Genomic DNA, 18,337 nt, shown 5'->3' with positions numbered 1-18,337 from the left:
CAAATACAAATAGATCCCGTCTTGATCACCCTGAGATGCATATACGCGTCCACCATATTGAAGGTGGCACAGCGTTTTCTAGGAGCAATATTTGACACGCCTGCATCGTACGTTAAAAATAAAAGGTGACAGCAGGGAAGCATGAAAAGGGTGTCGAAAATAATGGGTCCGAATTCATGTGAGTATTTCAATGTTAGCACTATGCAGTTAGTACTAAAGTGTGTCTCGCCAGTTTCAGAACCTAATTATATTACAGCACAAACACTTGTGTGTTTGACTTTTATAGATCATGTTTCAGTCCTGACAATCAAAATGTCACAGTCATCTTTTACTATCAACAGTCGTGTTGCAGTACCAACAGTCATTTCACTTTAAATAAACATTTTTTTTTGTCATTTGAAACAGACATGCTTCAATAACAAGTATTTCGTCACAACAACAAAAGCGACTTTTCAGCGTATTTATATAACAGTTCCAGCAGAGAGGTATGAGAATCAATCCAGTTACTTCTGGTTTGAGCTAAGTGAGTGCTGATCAGCCATTTGAACAGATTCCCGTAGGTACTATGCAAAAAAAAAAAAAAAAACAAAAAAAAAAAAAAGCAACACCATCCACTTACTATTCAGCATGCTAACAAGAAAATTAAAGCAAATGGAGAATGCTAAAATCGATTGTTACCTCATGCATGCATAAGCAAGCACCCTGCCATTTAGCTAATTCCCTATAACAACAACAACTGGGGTTAACTTGCAACTAATCTAATCAATTATACAGTTTAGGAGTCAATTAAAACAAAAATTCTTCAATTTCAATCCTTCTGAAACAGGACATTATTTCAAAGTGACTGCCGACTGGTTTGATCCATAATCTTCCTCCACCTGTTACGGATTATAATTTCGTCTAATTAGTGGCGGTAGGCTATATAAAATTCACTGACGATGTTTACCGTAGACATGCAGTTGTGTAATTTCAGACAAGTTAGCTTCATTCATTAAAATATCCCAAACTTTGGACATTCGGTCTTCCATGTACACTTTCCTCTTGGCTTGTACATATTGTTGCATGAGTCTTCAGAAACAGTACGTGGAAAAATAATCACTGCATAAGTCAGTTGCCAATGTTTCAGTCATGTGACACGTTATGCCCGTCGTGACAGATTTAGTCGTGGTTGGCACTTTTGGGCAGCTGATTGGTCAGGATGTGCCAGCGCTCCACCTGCTGGCCTTTGTTCTTCAGGCAGTCGGTCCAGTGGCGAAGGGCATCACCCAGCGAATGAGCGCCCAGACACACGCCGCCTAGACAGGAAGTGGAGCGAACACCGGTGTGGTTAATCTCAGCAGGGGTGGGCAACTGTAACACTTTGCCCAAAAATACCTTTACAATAGCCTTTTTATTTGACCATTTATGACTGAAACATCTTCTGAGTAGTAGATTAACACCTTAGCTATTCACAATAAGGACTCCTGCAAACCTCTGGCCATTAGTTTTCAGATAGATTCGGGTTCGAATTTCCTGCCCTTTGGCTGCGGATGTGACGTTATATGCGTGTTGTGTACGTGAAGATGGGTGTGTGCAGTTTAATTTTTCGTCAACAGGTGGTAGTGACGATTCGAAATTGAATTTCTGCGGTCAGTGGCTTGAACGGCCCACTGAGCATTTGTTTTCTTTGTGTTACAAGTTAAAATTTATGTTGTACATTGCGCATTTTTAAGAGGTTGCCCTGCCAGAACCAGAACTGGCCCTGTGTAGCTATTCATGATTTCATACTAAGAGTTTTAATGGTTAGTTCATATTTAGTGTCTCTGTACTGTCCATTATAAACCTTTAAGAAAATATTACTTTGATGTAGTTAATTTTTCTCCATATTATGTTTTGGGGGTTTTTTTTCCATCTAAAATCTACCTGAATATTTAATATTTGACATTTTCTGGCTGTAGGTGTTAATCTTGTTCAAAACATTTCTTCATTTCGGAAGAATATAACCTGATGTGCAAAAAGATGAACGTAACGCACTCAAGAACGGATATCATCATTTTTATTTATTAACTTTGTGCCGGCCTGGTCGGGCCAGCGTCAGTGAACTTCAGGTGTCCCCATATAGTCATGTAATGTACATTGTTAATGTACAACCCTTACTACATTATTATATTATCTTTGGTAAATTGGCAACAGTGGTTGATTATACATTCATCAAGTTTATATTTGTTTTATTTACTTAATCACAATTAAATAATTCCAAAAAATAAAATAGAAAAATGAGAATTATTTTATTATTAAAAGGACCTATATTGCAACCATGCCATTGCTTCATCCCATTAGCCCTTTTTTCTTTTTGGGTGTTGCAATCTAGTATATGTTGTGTTGGAAACTGTTATAATAACTAAAAATGAATGAATAAATAAACAAATACATAAATAAACAAACATTTTAACTTTTCATATTTTTTATAGATCATTCATATTTTACATTAATATTTCAACTGAACTTTTTGTACAATATTACATTATTTTTAGTAAATTGGCAACACTGGTTGATTATACATTCATCAACTTTGTATTTGTTTTATTATCTAATTCATCACAATTAAATAAAAAAAAAAATACAAAAACGAGCATTATTTTATTATTAAAAAGATCTATATTACATAAACATATGAACTTTTCCTATTTTTTTCTACCCATATTTTACATAAACGTTGCAACTTTTAACTTTCCTTTTAACCTCATCTGAGATTGACCGGCCCATGTATGATTTCTAGAACTCTAAAAGTTTCCCCATCACTGTTTAGAGCTGGCATGCAGCCTCTCGGCACGCTAACACGGCAGTCCTCGTGAAGTCTCACCTATGAAGTCGTTTGAGCGTCCCAAGTCGTAGTCCCACACCGTCACCTCCAAGGTTTTGTTGGCCAGCTCTGACAATGACATCTCATAGAAAAACTCCTTCAGGGAAAAATTTGCCAACAAATACTGGGTCGTTTGCAAATATTGCGAGATTACATTGAAAAACATAAAGACACTACAGAAATCAGAGAATATCGACTGCTGAAAGGCTGAACTCAGAAGACTTGGATCATGTGAAGTTAAACAAAGTCTCTCAATGATTAAACAATTATCCAACTAGTCGATTAGTTTGATAATTGATTAGTTGTCGATTAATTGCTGCACCTCTAATTGCTAGTCATAGTACTGTTACTGTACCTCATTAAATTCGGGGTTGAGGGTCTTTTTCATCACAGCAGTTTTGTGTTTGGACTTCTTGTGAATGTCGGGCTTCAGGTATCTATCACGAGAACCGCAAACATCTCAACATGTGCATTAGAATATGCATTGCATATGCTCATCTTGGTTCATCAATGCTAACCGTTTTGTGCTCATAAAAGGGCCTATCTCACTGGGGGAGATGTTGAGATGACTCAGGAGACCAAAATATTTCCTGTGCTCTCACAAGACCAATTCATCATGTAGATGTCTCGGTGATGTCACAGAGAAGTCGTGGAAACATCTTCGCGAGGTCTCCTCAGTCTCCTTGGTCTTTAGCAGGTCTGGAAGATGTTGCAGAGACCTCACTGAGACACCTCCCCACTCGCAGACAGAATTAGTCTCCACAACGTCTCTGAGACCTGCTGAAGACTTGGAAAGTCTTCAAAGGATCTCAAGAAAAAAAAATAACGTTTGAATTTACCACAACTCCTTGTGAGCTCTTCCAGGAGAGGTCACGGAGATGTCTCCTCAACAGCGACTTGTGTCGCCAACTAGTATTCAGGCCAGTGAGATAGGCCCTAAACATGATGCTCGCCAGGCTGTTAAAGTTACATTTTAACGTAGGGGTCAGAGAAGCCGTTGACGTCCATGGCTGCAAGGTGAGCACAGCGCTTCACACCCACGCAGAGACCGCCACCGCCGTCGTTGTACGGCTCATCGTCGCCACCGCAGGGCGGAGGCAAGAACTGCAATGAGAGGAGAAGGCGACCTCGTTCCTCCAGACTGTGCAGCTGCTCATTTTCCCACTGTGGGCAAGAGGATGTCCGTCAGGTCAGGTCAGTGGCCGACTGCTTACAAAGTGACGCGACCCAACTGTAGAATTGTGAACAAATTCTAGTTGTTTGTTTTTTTAAGTCTCTGCTACACTAGTGCCACCTTGACTCAGGAGTGCCCCAACTCATAAATTGTTCCAGTTTTGAGCAGTGGCAGCTGATCAATTGAGGGCGCTAGGACACCATCTTACTATGGATGGTTGTCACCAAATTACATTTATTTAAGACAAAAAAAAATGTATACAGTCTATATTCACGGTAAATGAGCAATACTACAAAATATAAGAAAGATGGTTTGGATAGAACAGCAATGGCCAACCACTCAGTCAGAGCCACAATTTTTATTGTTACTGCAAAGAGCCACATCATACACATGGACACATAAACAGCCCCTTGCTTGTTGCATGTTCTGACCAACTGGCTTTCTTTGGATGTCTTTTTAGCTTGTGAAATGTTCCAAAGCAAGTTGATACGACTCAAGTGCTTGATCAGTTTTGGAAGCAACTGGAAATTTTTACTCTATAGGCGCATTTCCACCGCTGGAACTTTTGGAGAACTTTTCAGTTTACCTTGGTGAAATTCAGTTTGCGCGTTTTTCCACCAACAACAATTTCCAGTGTAAGTAAATTCCCCAGGGGACAACCAAGTACTATATCAGCAGCAGCATCTTTCTGAGCCAGGCAGGAACTTTGAGGGGGCGGGCTGAAATGACCAAGGCTGATTGGTTGGACAAATTTGGGGGTGTGTTTTAACAACAGCTGAGTACATCAAACTCATTTGAATAAATTTATGAGAATTCAAAGACGCTGTGGAAACACAAAATGAGACAGAGCTGCTGACAGTTGGAAGTTACACCAGGAATTATAAGTTAGAATGTTGGAATTTAGCGCCCAAACTTGGTCCTATCTATCGCATTTATTACTTGCGCATGTCGCTTTAACTGCTTTTACACCAAAAAGCCCAGGATCTTTGAGTTCTGGGTAAAGGGAGTTCTTGGTTGTAAAAGCTCAGCAGGGAATTTACTTGTGTTTCCACAACGTCTTAGAGTTCTCTGTAATTAATTCAAATGAGTTTGATTGCGCCCAGCTGATGTAAAAACAACACCCCCAAATTTGACCAATCAGCTGTGGTCATTGCAGCCCGCCCCCTCAAAGTTCCTGCCTGGGTCAGCAAGACCCTGCTGCTGAGGTAGTACTTGGATGCCCTCCACAAAAAATGGTGCGACCAAATCCTGCGCTGTGCGAGCAACTAAAAATGTCACTCGCACCAGTGCTAGTAGTAGAAAAGTTAGTGTAAAGCCCTGCTTGTGCTATTTATATTTTTGCAGTAATTGTGCTTTTATACATTAAAAAAAAAATACAAATAGACGGAGAAGATTTTGTTTTACAATCCAGAATGTTCCACAAACTGACAAATTGAGTTGAAATACATGTCGTATATATTTCGTATACAGTCTTCCCTCTCTATAACGCGGTTCACTTTTCGCGGTCTCGCTGTATCGCGGATTTTTTTTTAAGTGCAATTTTGCATATTTTTTTACAGTAATATACCCATTTTATAAAATTTATGAAGGTTTGAACATTGTCAAAGTTTGAACAAGAGAGAAATGTGAGAACATGTAAATGCCTCAATGAGAAAAGTGTATAAATTGTGCGGTCGGGGATTTTAGAGCCTTAAAACATTTATAAGAGTTGTAAAACATAAAGCTAACTACTTCGCGGATTTCATTTATTGCGGGTATTTTTTGGAACCTAACCCCAGCGGAAAACGAGGGAACACTGTACAATACATTCTTTTTGTTTTGTTCTGTATTTAGGTTTGGAAAAACTGTCTGTTCCTCTTAATTTGTACTCACTTTCCCTTTTTATATATTTGGTTTGTATATTCACTAGGAAAAATTTCATGATGGGCTTGAAACAATATTTTAAGGCGGTTGAACTCCATCAATTCATAAAATTTTAACGTTTTTAGTTGTATAAATAATGGATTATTGTGGTTGCTGTATCCACAGCCGTAAATGACACGAATAGCACATTTCTGTAAAAGCAAAAAAAAATGGTTTCAATGTAGGTTTTGGCTGCACACCCCCACACGTCAATGCAATAGGTCAGGTATGGAACAATCTATGAATTATATAACTATAACAATGTTTAATAACAAGGTTTAGTCTAGTCTAGTTTTAGTCCGATGAAAAATTTGTGTTGACGAAATAATTTTCGTTTAGTTTGTGTTGACAAAATTAACACATCTTGACGTACATATGCTCTGTCTCTATGTACGCAGCATTTCTGTGTTGATGGAAGCCTAAAATTCACTCAGAGGTACTGGAATGCCCTCACATGTAAGAAGGGCCACAGGTACCAATGGCCGTCAATGAGTTAACCCGCCTTAGTCCACACCAAAAGCAGCTTTGGCCGCTAAAGATTTGCCAATTAAAAATAGAGCAGTTAAAAACAGACAAGTTAAAGATAGACTGGCTAAAAATACACTGGTTAAAAGTCGACCAGTTAAAAATAGAATGTTTAAAAATAGACTGGTTAAAAAATTAGACATGTTGAAGTTAAACCACTTTAAAGTTAGGCTTTTACCTCTCGCAAGTAGCAGGTGATCCCTCGCAGAGCTTCACCCGTGGTGTTGGGAGATGGCAGCTGCACACACAAACAGACACACACTCATGCAATGACGATATGTTCAACTAACTGTGACTGAGCGAGTGTGCGAGCGTACCGGTGGAGGATGTTCCAGGCACGTGTAGAAATGTTTGGTGTGGTCTGCTTTGACTCTTTTGAGAGAAACGCGAGACTCGCCAATCAATTCGTTGTGAGTCAGCTTGTCTTCGTCGCACACAGTCAGCCTGCAGGGGATTGAAATGATTCAAGTAATAATGGCAGAGTTAAAAAAAAAAAAATAAAAAAAAATAGTCTCTGTGTTGACATTGTGGAAAGTCATACTATATGCACCATGTTATTATTATTCCACCCAAACAAATACATCAAAAAGTTTCCCTGACACACCTCATACACATAATGGACACAGGTTGAGACGCACACCCACCGGAGTGTCTTCCTGTTCATGTCTTCGTGCGTGATTCCCACGTAGGTCAGCGTCTCGTTCCATACAGGATTCAGAGAGTTGCGGATGGTCTTTGTCTTCAGTTTGTTGGCCTGATGGACATACTTAGCAACGTTAGCTTATTAACGGTCCTTCACAGTGTACAGTCATCGTGGCTTCATTTGCATCGGAAATCAGATCATTAAAACTGCTCAAATGCAGCATTGTTTGGATCTTCATGGACATGGTGTAAAAAGAAGTTTGAGAGGCAGTGTGGTTGGAAAGTTGTGGATGGGTGGTCTGACCTTGCAGGCGCCAGGCAGCAGGTGAACTTTGACGTAAGGGTCAGCCAAGCCGTTAAAGTCCATCGGCTTCAGGCCCTGTGGAGGGAATCGTCTTACATGGGTGCTTCTCAAAACGGGGTCTGCAAACTATAACTTTGGGCTCCACTAAATAGTTTGTAATAAATTATTGTGTGGTATCATAGGCATTTCCCATTTTTGGAGGTGCTGAAGAACCACTAAAATGAATCAAAGCACACCTAAATTTGGAGAGAGATAAAAAAATGAAGATTAAATTGTCCTTTTTTAACATGGAAATCTTATTTTCAAGAATGTAGTCTTTTACAGTCTTTTACAGACTATATGTCGATTGGTGACGACCATCAGTTTTCCACAATGCTGTAAATCAGGGGTGTCCAAACTTTTTCATTTGAGGGCCACATACAGAAAATCAGAAGGGCCACATAATGTTATGAAGAGAAATTGTGTTTAGTCCTAAAAATTGTACAAATAATTGATTTGTGCTTTTGCATATTTAGAAAAATGCTACAGTATATAAACCAATCTATTTGTAATATGGCAGTAGGGTTATTGTAGTTTTTGAATTTTTCATTTTAGTTAGTTTTTATTAGTTTAGGTTTTTTTTAATGCTTAGTTTTAGTTTAGTTTGTTAGTTTCAGTATGAGTGTTAGTTTATTTTTATTTATTTATTTATTTATTTATTTATTTTTTAAATGTGTATTACTTGTGCGCAATATTTAAAAAACACCATAGGAGCAACGTCATCTGAAGGTGCTTTTCTATTGGCTGCTGCTAGATGACGTCACTTCTGTGTGACATACTTTCAAACATCATTATTCCGGTTTATATCAAAATAAATTTACTAAAAATTAGATTTAAAATAATCCCCAAAGGCTCATGCATTAAATTAATTACCAAAGACTAAAACGAAGGACGTTTGCTACGATTATAGTTAGTTTTAGTTAGTTTTGTAAACATAATATGTAGTTTCAGTTAGTTTTTGTATTTTAAAAAGCATTTTCGTCTTTATTTTATTTCAATAACAATATTGTTTTTTGAATTTTAGTTTTAATTTTTTCATTAGTTTTAGTTAACTAAAATAACCTTTAACGGCACCTGTTTTTCGACACCCTCCCTTCTTACTTTGACCATCTCCAAACATTTTTGTTTTGTTTATTTTAGTTGAACTGAGTCAAATGCCATTTTTAGCATAAGTCGCGGGCCACTGAAAAATGGACTGCGGGCCGGAAATGGCCCCGGGCTGTATTTTGGACACCACTGCTGTAAAAGGTTCAGTGTAAGGGGGAGATTTTTTTTGATTTTTTTTTATTAATTTGTTGAAACGGGAATTTCTTCCCTCCTTATACATTGACCTTGATCTTTATTGACCTTATAAATATTTTATCTTCACTTCATTGTGGAAAAATACAACTTTATTTTCATAAGATGATGACTTTTGATCTTGACAAAATGTCTGTTCTTTTACGATTACAAATTTATTTAAAAAGACTTAATTCTTATGACATGAAAAAAATTTGTTTTCGAGAAAAAAAAAAAATTAATTTGATAATGTAACATTCTGGCTTTTTTTTTTACATCAACTTTTATCTCTCTCATTAGGGATGCAGACGGCAGTTCTGTTTAACTTAATTTGTGGAAGTATAACGAGAGGGTCGTTGGAAATATTTTTCCTCTGGGCCCAAAATGTTTGAGAAACTCTAGTCTATATTAATGGTTATGTCAGGTTTATATCATTGCTTAAATTGTACCTTAGCTCGGATCACAGTGCAGTGCAGCTGATTGGTCGCCTGCTCGTACCTCAGCTCAAACTCCAGAGTTCCCAATGCCGCTGCACACACATACACACACACACACCCCCTGTTGGATAAAGACGTATTTTGGTCCTCACTATGTATTATGTACAAGAACACGCACACACACATCTTCACGCAAAGAAACACAACATACACTCTCCTACACTCTCAACATCCCAAAGCACATCAATGTGCGAAGTTCTATGCAAGAACATTTGACACGATGTGCTCGCATAAATGTATTAGCGTCTATGTGCTAGGATCTAGCATCTATTAGCTACTATCTTTTAGCATATAGTCAAAGTAAGTAAGTACTAAGTTAAGTAACTATTTAAATAAGTACTTGGTCTAAAAAGTAAAAGTCAGTTTTTAAAGTTTTTATTGTTTTAATTACAGAATCATATAACATATACAGGATGTGCTAGTAGCTTCTTAAAACTAGCAATGCACCCCAAAACACATTTTTCAGACAGGGTGCAAGGACGGTACTTACATTTGAGTACACACCAATACAAAGTACGACACTTGATAATACCAGTAAATGTGATTTATTTTAATCAATTTTCAATTCAAACACTTTTAGTGTCATTATTGTCATTTTAAATTCCAACTGCATATTTTCCTACCAGTCTTGACGTTGCCACCCATTTCACATTATTATTCCTACAATTAAACTTTTGGCAGGAAAATTGAAGTGATGCATTACATCATTACTTCCTTTTTACAATGTTTTAAAAAAATGAGGAGCAGGTTATCTTTTTTCACGAGTGTTCTGTGATGTATTTGTTCTGGAATTGCAACAGTTGGCAGAGCCATCAAACGAACCAAAACTGATTTTAAAAAATTACTGGCAGTTCCACTATACACCTGTCCTGTGTTTTAATCTTGAGATTATACGACTAGGTAGGATCAAGCAAGTAGCGTACGAAGCTCTGCCGCAGCTTGTGACGGGAGTGCAGCTGGCTCAGCCGGAGCGGTGTCAATCATCCATTTTGTAGAGCATACTTTGCAGCTGGCTTAAGGTCTAAACGTCTGAGCATGTTAGCATGGCCCTCAAAGACCATTCCAGTTTCTCACAAGGCACTTTTCTCAAATTATTTATTATTTTTAAACTTGCAACACTGATCATATTGAAAGTTAAATGGAAACGCATCAGAAAGTTGTGTGCAACGTTTAATGTGCTCAACTTTGTGCTACGTAGCATGCTAATTTAGCGTGTATGTTACATAGCATGTTGTAAACACACACACACGCACACACCCCCGCACACGCACGCACACACACACACACACACCCCGACACAGAGTGACTGGGAGCCTCACTGCAGTCATCGCTGTCCGAGCCAATCGCATCCACAGTGTCTCCGCCCACCTCACCGCACGCCATACCGGAGCGGCAGAGGGATGACGTTGGGATGGGGGATGTGGGCGAGCGGCGGGGGAAGTAGTCCGAGATCTGCCGGATGGGTCGGATGGGGCCCGGACATACATCGATGGCCATGTGCTCTTGGATGGAGATGCTCAGCTTCTTCGTCCTCCTCACGCTCATCGAGCCTGAAAACACACGCGACGACTGGCCATCAACGTGGACTGACTTTCCACCAAAATAGATCACCAGCCCTGTGATTGACTGATTTAATTCTTTATTTCAAATGTGAAATTGATGTATATTTCAACAGAAATATAAACGCAACACTGTTGTTTTTGCTCTCAAAGATATCAAATTTTCTCAAATACTGTTCACGAACGAGTCTAAATCTGTGGTAGTGAGCACTTCTCCTTTGCCGAGATAATCCATCCCACCACACAGGTGTGCCATATCAATATGCTGATTAGACACCATGATGAGTGCACAGGTGTGCGTGCTGTAGACTACCCACAATAAAAGGCCACTCTGAAAGGTGCAGTTTTGTTTTATTGAGTCGGGACTGGGGACTCAGAAAACCTCATCTTGATATGGCACACCTGTGAGCTGGGATGGATTTTCTCGGCAAAGGAGAAGTGTTTACTATCACAGAATAAGACTGGTTTGTGAACAGTATTTGAGAAAAATGGTGATATTGTGTATGTGGAAGAAGTTTTGGATTTTTTTTCATGTCATAAAAAAATGGGAGTAAAAACAAAAGAGTTGCGTTTATATTTTTGTTGAATATAAAACAAAGAACAAAACGGACTGCCTGTCGCTTACAAAAAACAAACAAACAATCAATCAGCCCGGATTAGGGGTGAAAGTCCTTGATTAACAACAAAAATGGTTGAAGATTTTGTTTTTCTGCCTTGGGTATCCGTTTATTTGGTGTGCATTGTCGCGAAGGCACTCAAGCTAGCTGTAGCAATGTTTACATGACGGTAACATGCTGCCAATGTGGTGAGAAGGCCGACTTCAAAATTAAAATCTTTCCAAATATGCTAAGTCTTAGCCATCAGTGCCTATTTATTTTATAGTTGTTTATGGCAGCCCATGGCGACTGACTTGACTCGTCTTCCTGAAAGTTGGATAGTTGGAGCCCAGTTTAAAGGATCTTTGTGCAGCTTGTCACTTTTTTTACTCGCAGCATCCCGACTGTGGAAAGTTAGCAGCTCATGTGTGAAGTGTTATATGCTAGCTAACACAGGCTAATACTAGCACAATGCCACATGTCCGCTACGCCGCAGAGTCTTCACACTCAAAGGGAAGGGAAGATAAAAGCTGATAGGTGCAGTTCAATTGCTAATTAAGTACACTTAGAAAAAAAATTGAATTCATTACGCTGACATTGAAAAATACGGCACATTCTAAGCGTTAGTGGCTAATAGCTAGCCGCTAGTAGTTAGCCACTAAGCGACTGCCCATCAAGGCTGGCTTTATCCAAATGCTTGATTATTCGACAAAATCTTCAGAGGATATCCGAATACCAAAATATTGCAGCCAGCGAAGTGGACGACCTTTCAGTGGAAATGGGTGGTCTGTCAATTGATTGAATTCTTTTTTTCCAACATGAGACATGAAAGGATCGACAACCTGTTAATCACCCCGGACGGCCAGTTGATCAACAGGGACCACCTGTGACTTGTCAATGGGATCTATCACCTTGGTGATTGGTTTGGAAGTGGAGACTCACAGTTTGTAAATTGGCAGGAGCAGGTTTGTGTCGTCTGCGTTGAAGCCACGTGACCGCGGTTGCTGGCATAACATGCTAAGAATGCTCATGAAAGGGTCAACTGTCTCAGATCTCATGAAAGGATTGACTCTCTCAGCTCTCATGCTTGCTCGTATCTCGGCAACCATACACAGCGTCTCCTTCCCTGCTCGTTTTCATGCTCTTCTTTTCATCGTCTTCCGTACACTGCAGCGGCTTCAAATCCTGATTGACAGCTCTGTGTGTGTGTGTGTGGGGGGGTGTTTAAAGTTTTGCTGCTCTGTATGCACCCCAAGTGAGCTCCACAGGGGTGGAGAAGAATTGCAGTTAAATGACTGCATACTGTATAAATAAAATAAAAGCTTCCAAAGCTCAAAATATTATTATTTTTTTTCTTTGTGGAGCAGTTTTGCTAATCAGTGGCTTCATTTGAGGATCAAATTTATAATTGTGATGAGCCATTTTTGCCATTAAATGCCAGTGACTTGAAACAAATGGTTTAATAAAAATATGACAACTCATTCGCTCACAAAAACGTATAAATACGTTCTATTTTAAATGTTTTAATAGTCCAAAAGAACTATTTATACATTTTATACAGAAGGCTTTGATACAGCCTTTATACTGCAGAGAATAGTTGAAACAATAGTAGTTATTACAAAAATGGCCAGCAGGTGGCAGCAGAGTATAAGAGATCAACCAGGGCCATGTTGCAGCAAGCTGTTTTTCTCACAGTTTTAAACACATTTGTGAATAATGATGAAACTTAGCTATATTTTAATGCTATTTGCTGCAAAAGGGAAACAGATAGACATATACTTTTTTTCCTGATGAAAGAAGAGACTCAAATCTTTCTTTGAGTAGGTTCCATGTTTTTACAGCAATAGAACACAATATTATGTGGGCCTTGTAAAATCAGTAAAAATCCAGGAAAACAGCCAGGAGAAGGGGGTTGCTTCAGTGAAAACGGTTGGGAGTCAATGAGTTAAGGAATGAACAATTGGTTTCTTCTTTTATATAATCAAGTATTTTTATTTCTTAAATTCACATCCTCAAACTAAGCAAGTATATTTTCTCTGCAGAGTCCAGACACATATTCACTTTCCTGGTATTTTGGTGTTCAAAGTCGGATGTTCTCATTTTAACGTGATTGCATCGAGATGTCTGTAAAAAAGTGTACTGGGTCATCGTCGTACTAGTTGTGTCAATCTTAGGTTAGCTTATCAATTAGCATGGCTTCTTCATCTTTCCTTGTCATTTGTCAGTGATACTTGTCCCCAATGTAGCTTATTCGCCGCCACGGGGCAGATGATTATTCTCTTGGGAGTGCATCAGTAAAATATTTGAGCAACACGGCCCAACAAAGTTTTTTGGGACGTCCCTGTGGTCGAATCTCAGTTTTGCTCTTCAGCGTGTTTCGCACATTTTGCCTCGCAAACGGCGATGCGAAGCCGCTTATTATGAGCCTTGCGCGACAACAGTATAAAGTCACGAAGAGCACGTAAAGACACATTTTGCGTTGGCAGGAAACATTCGAAAGGTGTTGCCGCATGTTTGGTCGGAGCGATGATGTCACTGAGCGCATCACAACACATCATAGCAGTCCACAGATCACATGCAAACATGCTTGATGCACAAATACATTTCGACTTGTTGCTTTCTTCACTTTTGGGGAGTGCGTGAGTGTGCAGAGAGACGGTGGGTGTGTAAATGTGAGGAAGTGAGTCAATGTGTGTCTGTGTGTCCATTCCTGATATGTGTTAAGATGTCTTACCTTGTTCGGATGATTCTGATGATAATACTGATGAAGCCGAAGCAAGAGTAGTCCAGCTGATGAGGGTGTCAACTAACAGGTGGAGATGGAGGAGGGCGGCGGCATCCAGTAAAGGGGGAAGCAATGAGGGAGGGGGGGCAAGCAGGGGGTTAACCCCTTTTTTTCTGAACCCTTTGTGCTCTTCTCTTTCCTTTCCAACCTGTGAAGAGACTTGAAGCTCTTCCTTTTTTTTCCCTTTTTTTTTTATGCCCCCCAACCCCAACACACTCACACCCATTACAACAACACCCCAATATGCAGAGGCTTTGTGTGGGTGGGGGCTGGTGGGAGTCGGGGGCGGATTTGGAGTGGGTATTGGAATAAACGTAGCATCTGTCCTCCTCCTCCTCTTCTTCCTTTCTGTATAATTTGTGCTTAATGATAGTTAATGATACATGTATACGTCCAACACACACACACACAAGAGGGAGGGGGGCCTGCGTATTCCCCTCAAGCCATCGCTGCACTCAGCTCACAATAATGTCAACACTATTTCTAAATATTTCTGCTACTTTATATTCGTATACTGTACTGCATATTTTTATTCTTTAGTACACAATCTTAGAATGTTACCCCAATTTTGTTGCAACATATAATGGCACACATTATGTATGTGTGTGCGTGTGCGTGTGTAAGGGGGTGGGGGGAGTAGTGGACTCTATGGAGCGTGAGGATGGCCCTGGTGAAAAAAATTATAATAAATAAATAAATAAAAAATAAAAAAAATCCTCCTCTTCCTCCTTGAATCAATTTTCCTCCCACGCTGCGCACACAGAAGTGGAATAATTTCGTGTTAGCAAACATTTCTGTTGCCCCCTGCTGGACATATGGACAAGGACACACTTGGGCACAAAACTTTATTCAGCATCATGACCATACACACACATTCACACACACACACATGTAAGGAATGTACACAACTTTTGTAACACAGTGCATTTTGCTGTCAAAATGCAAGACAAGTAGCAACTAGATTAATCTCTTTCACATCTGCACAACTCACACACACACACACTTGGGCTGGCTGTTGATTTGCTCCCGGTCAAAGGTCAACATCGGCAGGTCACTTTAACCACGGTCCTTGCCATCTAGGTGAGTGACACGCACACGAACACGTGCACACGCGGTTAATCGAATTGAACTTTGAGTCAAGCTCGAAAAGGTGAAGAAGGCAACAACATGCAAGTTGAAGTCGAGTGAATGAGATGACGAGAGGTCACGTGAGCAACTCAACTCAACTCAACTTTATTTATAAAGCGCTTTAAGAACAGGCGTTGGCCGCGTTGCTGTATACAAAGTGCTGTACATAAACATCGGTTTTGCAGTAAACAAGAACAAAGCAAACATTTTGAAGTGCAAGCGTATGGACGCAATATAAAGCAATTGTTTGCTCACAAAAAAGCAGAACTTGCTTTTTAGTCATTTTAAATTTTCTTTTCATTTCATTCTTTTAAAAGAAGAGAAATGAAAGGGGCACAAAGAAGTAAAACATAAGATTTACCCCTAATTAAATAACACAAAATGAATGACAACTATGGTCAAGGTACACTTAGAAATATAAGGATTTTACAATTACAATAATAGATTGAATACCATCATTTATTGCTGCATATCATTGTCGCATATAGTAATCGTTCTTCTACAGTTCTTGAAGATACAAATGGACGAAGATGTTTTGATTTTACAGTTAAGATTATTCTACAGACAGATGCCATAATTTTTTTCTTCGTTCTACACTCCGATTTAGAAAAAAATCAGTTCCTCTTAATTTGTGCCCTCTTGCTCTTTTTTTCAAACCTGTTTTGCAAGTTATTTGGTAAAATGTATTGATGATTCGTTCATTACACATAATTTTAAGGCGGTTATATTCCACCACCAATTTACATTTTACAATGTAGCTGCTTTTAAAACATGCAATAGGCTGTGTGAGATGACGTTGTAACTAATATACCATAACACTAAATATATTTGGAAACTTTTCCAACATATTTGAATGAAGAACTTAACTTGTGGATTTCTAAGAGCTAACTCAGAATATCGTGATGACTGTATGTTGTCTTTTCCAGCATGAACTGGTGATTCCAAGCCAAAATACAAACATGAAGAACAATGATTGTGCTGTGATGAGACGAGATGGCCGTTACACCTGCCAGGGTACCGATTTATAAATGCACACAAGGAGCACAGTGACACAATCTTGGCGCAACGGTTACATATTGACAGGTAGCGCCAAAATCTTTAAGTGGTGGGCAAAATTCAAATGTGGCAGCCACCCCAGGAAACACCGTGGCTTTTGTCAGTGATGTCATACAGCCGTCTCACAAAAATGTACATAAAATATGACATTTTGTACATTTTCTACAAATTCCAGAACAACATTGTAGAAACTGCAGTATGAATTTTGTTGAAAATGAATAGAAAATTCGTCAAAACTGTTGAGCAAGTGTGAAAAGGATAAACAAAGTGTGGCAAATAACTCCACATTGTGCAGAATAATATCACTTGACTGTTAGTCCAGGAGAGGGCAGTGTTGCTCACATCGTATTTATTGTGTTTTTATCAACAAACCATTTGAAACTTTATTGCAAAATCCGCCATACCAACACCCAAATATTCCCGCTGTCGCCACGCGCGCCACCACTGCGGGTGTGCGGGTTTTCACACGCAGCCGACGTCGTCGTCAGGATGGACGTCGGCGTCGGGACAGACGACGTCGTCGCTCCCGTGCCATCGTGCCATGCAGGTCGTGTCCGCTTGAGCCGTCAGATGGGTCCTGGGTGGGGCCACAAACATGTTCAAAATGAGTACTCAGCAATACCTATACTGTAGATACATCAAATTTTCATTGTCAACAAAAATCTTTCTTTCTTTCTTTCTTTCTGACCGTAGTGTAGCACCACCTACTGGAGGACTTACGTCATGTCAGATTATTATTTTTTTGCCTTAAGTATGGCTCGTGGCATCGACGGCTTTCACAAGTACCAGAGACGAGTAGACGTTAGTAAGCCATTCTAAAAAATAAAATAAAATAAAATAAATCTTTTTTTTTTGTTATGTTGAAAAAAAAGCAACATAACACTGCACTGTGTAAACATGCAATAAAAGAGAATGTGAAGAAATTAATTAGTTTTATAGTGTCATTAATGTACATCGGGGCAAGTCAATAGTCATAACAACTATAGTGCTGTTTATTGACCTTTAAGGGGCGTGGCCTACAGAGTGATGTCAGGAACTTGGCCAGTTAGCCTGTGTGTGAGTGTCTAGACGTGGGAGGGAGGAAGGACAAACAAAACAAAGAAAAAAAATAGGAAGGAAGGAAGGGAGGAGGGAGGGACTAAATGAAAGGCAGGAAAGAAGAAAAAAGAAGGCTGACCTTTGGCTTTCACTCTTTGCTCTTCTTCTTGTCGCTGTTTTGAAGTTTTTCAGCAATCTTGCGCTCGTGTCCGGCCGGGTTGTGCTTGTTGGTGTTATCGCTGGCCTCCTTCTTCGTACGGCCTTTGCGTGATGCCCCCTCTGGAGATGTCATCATCACCACCGCAACACAGAGAAAAACAACATTCAACCGTCTGTTTTCTTTATAGAGCTTCTCCTCTTGCGCCAACCAATCACAAGACACATAGAGACAAACGATGATGATGATGTTGATGATGTGTCCAACCTGTGTACTTGTCGCTGAGGTTGTAGTAGTCGTACTGGTCGTAGTACTGGTCCTCGAAGTTGCTGGGCTTCAAGTTCTTCACGTCCACGTGACTCATAATGTCGCCGCTGTCGTCGTCGTCTTACAGGAAAAAACGAAGTCGCTCGCTCTGGCTCTGGCTCTGGCTCTGCCTGCGTGTTGGTGTGAGGTGCTGCTTTTATGGGACGATCCAGTTCCCTCCCCCGAGCCGCCCCATGACTTGAGTGTTTTGGTGGAAAGTTTCAGGCTCCTCCTGCTATTGCATCATTTGCACCTCAGGACTCACTGTTCACACATTCAATAAGGTGTACAAAAACTAGTAACAGTTCAACAAACTTGTGTGCCTAAACTTCCATCCAACCATCCAACGTTATCATCAGACATTGTCATGTACTTATGTAGTATTCAGTCATACTTCAGGCATAAATCCATGCTTTCACACTACCCCATTTTCCCATGTTTTTTTTTTTGTGAAGTCTCCTCTTGCACGAATTCTTCACTTGCTGCCAAACGGCTTTGCTTGAACGGCA

The 18,337-nt window shown here is 39.7% G+C and overlaps 3 protein-coding genes across 9 annotated transcripts in view; 1 reads left to right on the top strand and 2 right to left on the bottom strand.

Annotated features, from left to right (window-relative positions):
- The window catches only part of sgf29 (SAGA complex associated factor 29), a 36,946-nt gene that overhangs the window by 609 nt on the left and 18,000 nt on the right, over positions 1 to 18,337 (top strand). For all 3 annotated transcript variants that reach the window (XM_077530174.1, XM_077530169.1, XM_077530162.1), the window contains exon 2: positions 3,825 to 4,036. The gene's annotated coding sequence lies outside the window, so the exon portion shown is untranslated. The remainder of the gene's footprint in view (positions 1 to 3,824; positions 4,037 to 18,337) is intronic.
- On the bottom strand, positions 280 to 14,219 carry doc2a (double C2-like domains, alpha). Of its 4 annotated transcripts, none has more exons than XM_077530085.1 (11): positions 14,093 to 14,219; positions 10,523 to 10,753; positions 9,156 to 9,235; positions 7,390 to 7,464; positions 7,088 to 7,197; positions 6,761 to 6,887; positions 6,622 to 6,681; positions 3,813 to 4,006; positions 3,198 to 3,279; positions 2,843 to 2,939; positions 280 to 1,295 (listed from the first exon to the last, which is right to left on the bottom strand). In XM_077530085.1, the coding sequence occupies exons 2-11, from the start codon at positions 10,746 to 10,748 to the stop codon at positions 1,159 to 1,161; spliced, it is 1,188 nt and encodes a 395-aa protein (XP_077386211.1). In that variant the 5' UTR covers positions 10,749 to 10,753; positions 14,093 to 14,219; the 3' UTR covers positions 280 to 1,158. The 4 variants fall into 4 exon arrangements, with proteins under 4 accessions (XP_077386211.1, XP_077386217.1, XP_077386201.1 ...); XM_077530091.1 differs by lacking the exon at positions 14,093 to 14,219 and adding an exon at positions 12,201 to 12,534; XM_077530075.1 differs by lacking the exon at positions 14,093 to 14,219 and adding an exon at positions 12,301 to 12,534.
- On the bottom strand, positions 16,660 to 17,978 carry nupr1b (nuclear protein 1b). Of its 2 annotated transcripts, none has more exons than XM_077530381.1 (3): positions 17,790 to 17,978; positions 17,505 to 17,644; positions 16,660 to 16,904 (listed from the first exon to the last, which is right to left on the bottom strand). In XM_077530381.1, exons 1-2 carry the CDS (start codon positions 17,884 to 17,886, stop codon positions 17,514 to 17,516), a joined length of 228 nt encoding a protein of 75 aa, XP_077386507.1. In that variant the 5' UTR covers positions 17,887 to 17,978; the 3' UTR covers positions 16,660 to 16,904; positions 17,505 to 17,513. The 2 variants fall into 2 exon arrangements, with proteins under 2 accessions (XP_077386507.1, XP_077386517.1); XM_077530391.1 differs by lacking the exon at positions 16,660 to 16,904 and adding an exon at positions 16,958 to 17,142.

Source organism: Festucalex cinctus, chromosome 1 (genome assembly GCF_051991245.1).
Source record: "Festucalex cinctus isolate MCC-2025b chromosome 1, RoL_Fcin_1.0, whole genome shotgun sequence".
Taxonomy (NCBI): domain Eukaryota; kingdom Metazoa; phylum Chordata; class Actinopteri; order Syngnathiformes; family Syngnathidae; genus Festucalex; species Festucalex cinctus.
Note: the sequence above shows the minus strand (reverse complement) of the source record. Positions and strands in the feature narration are given on the sequence as shown.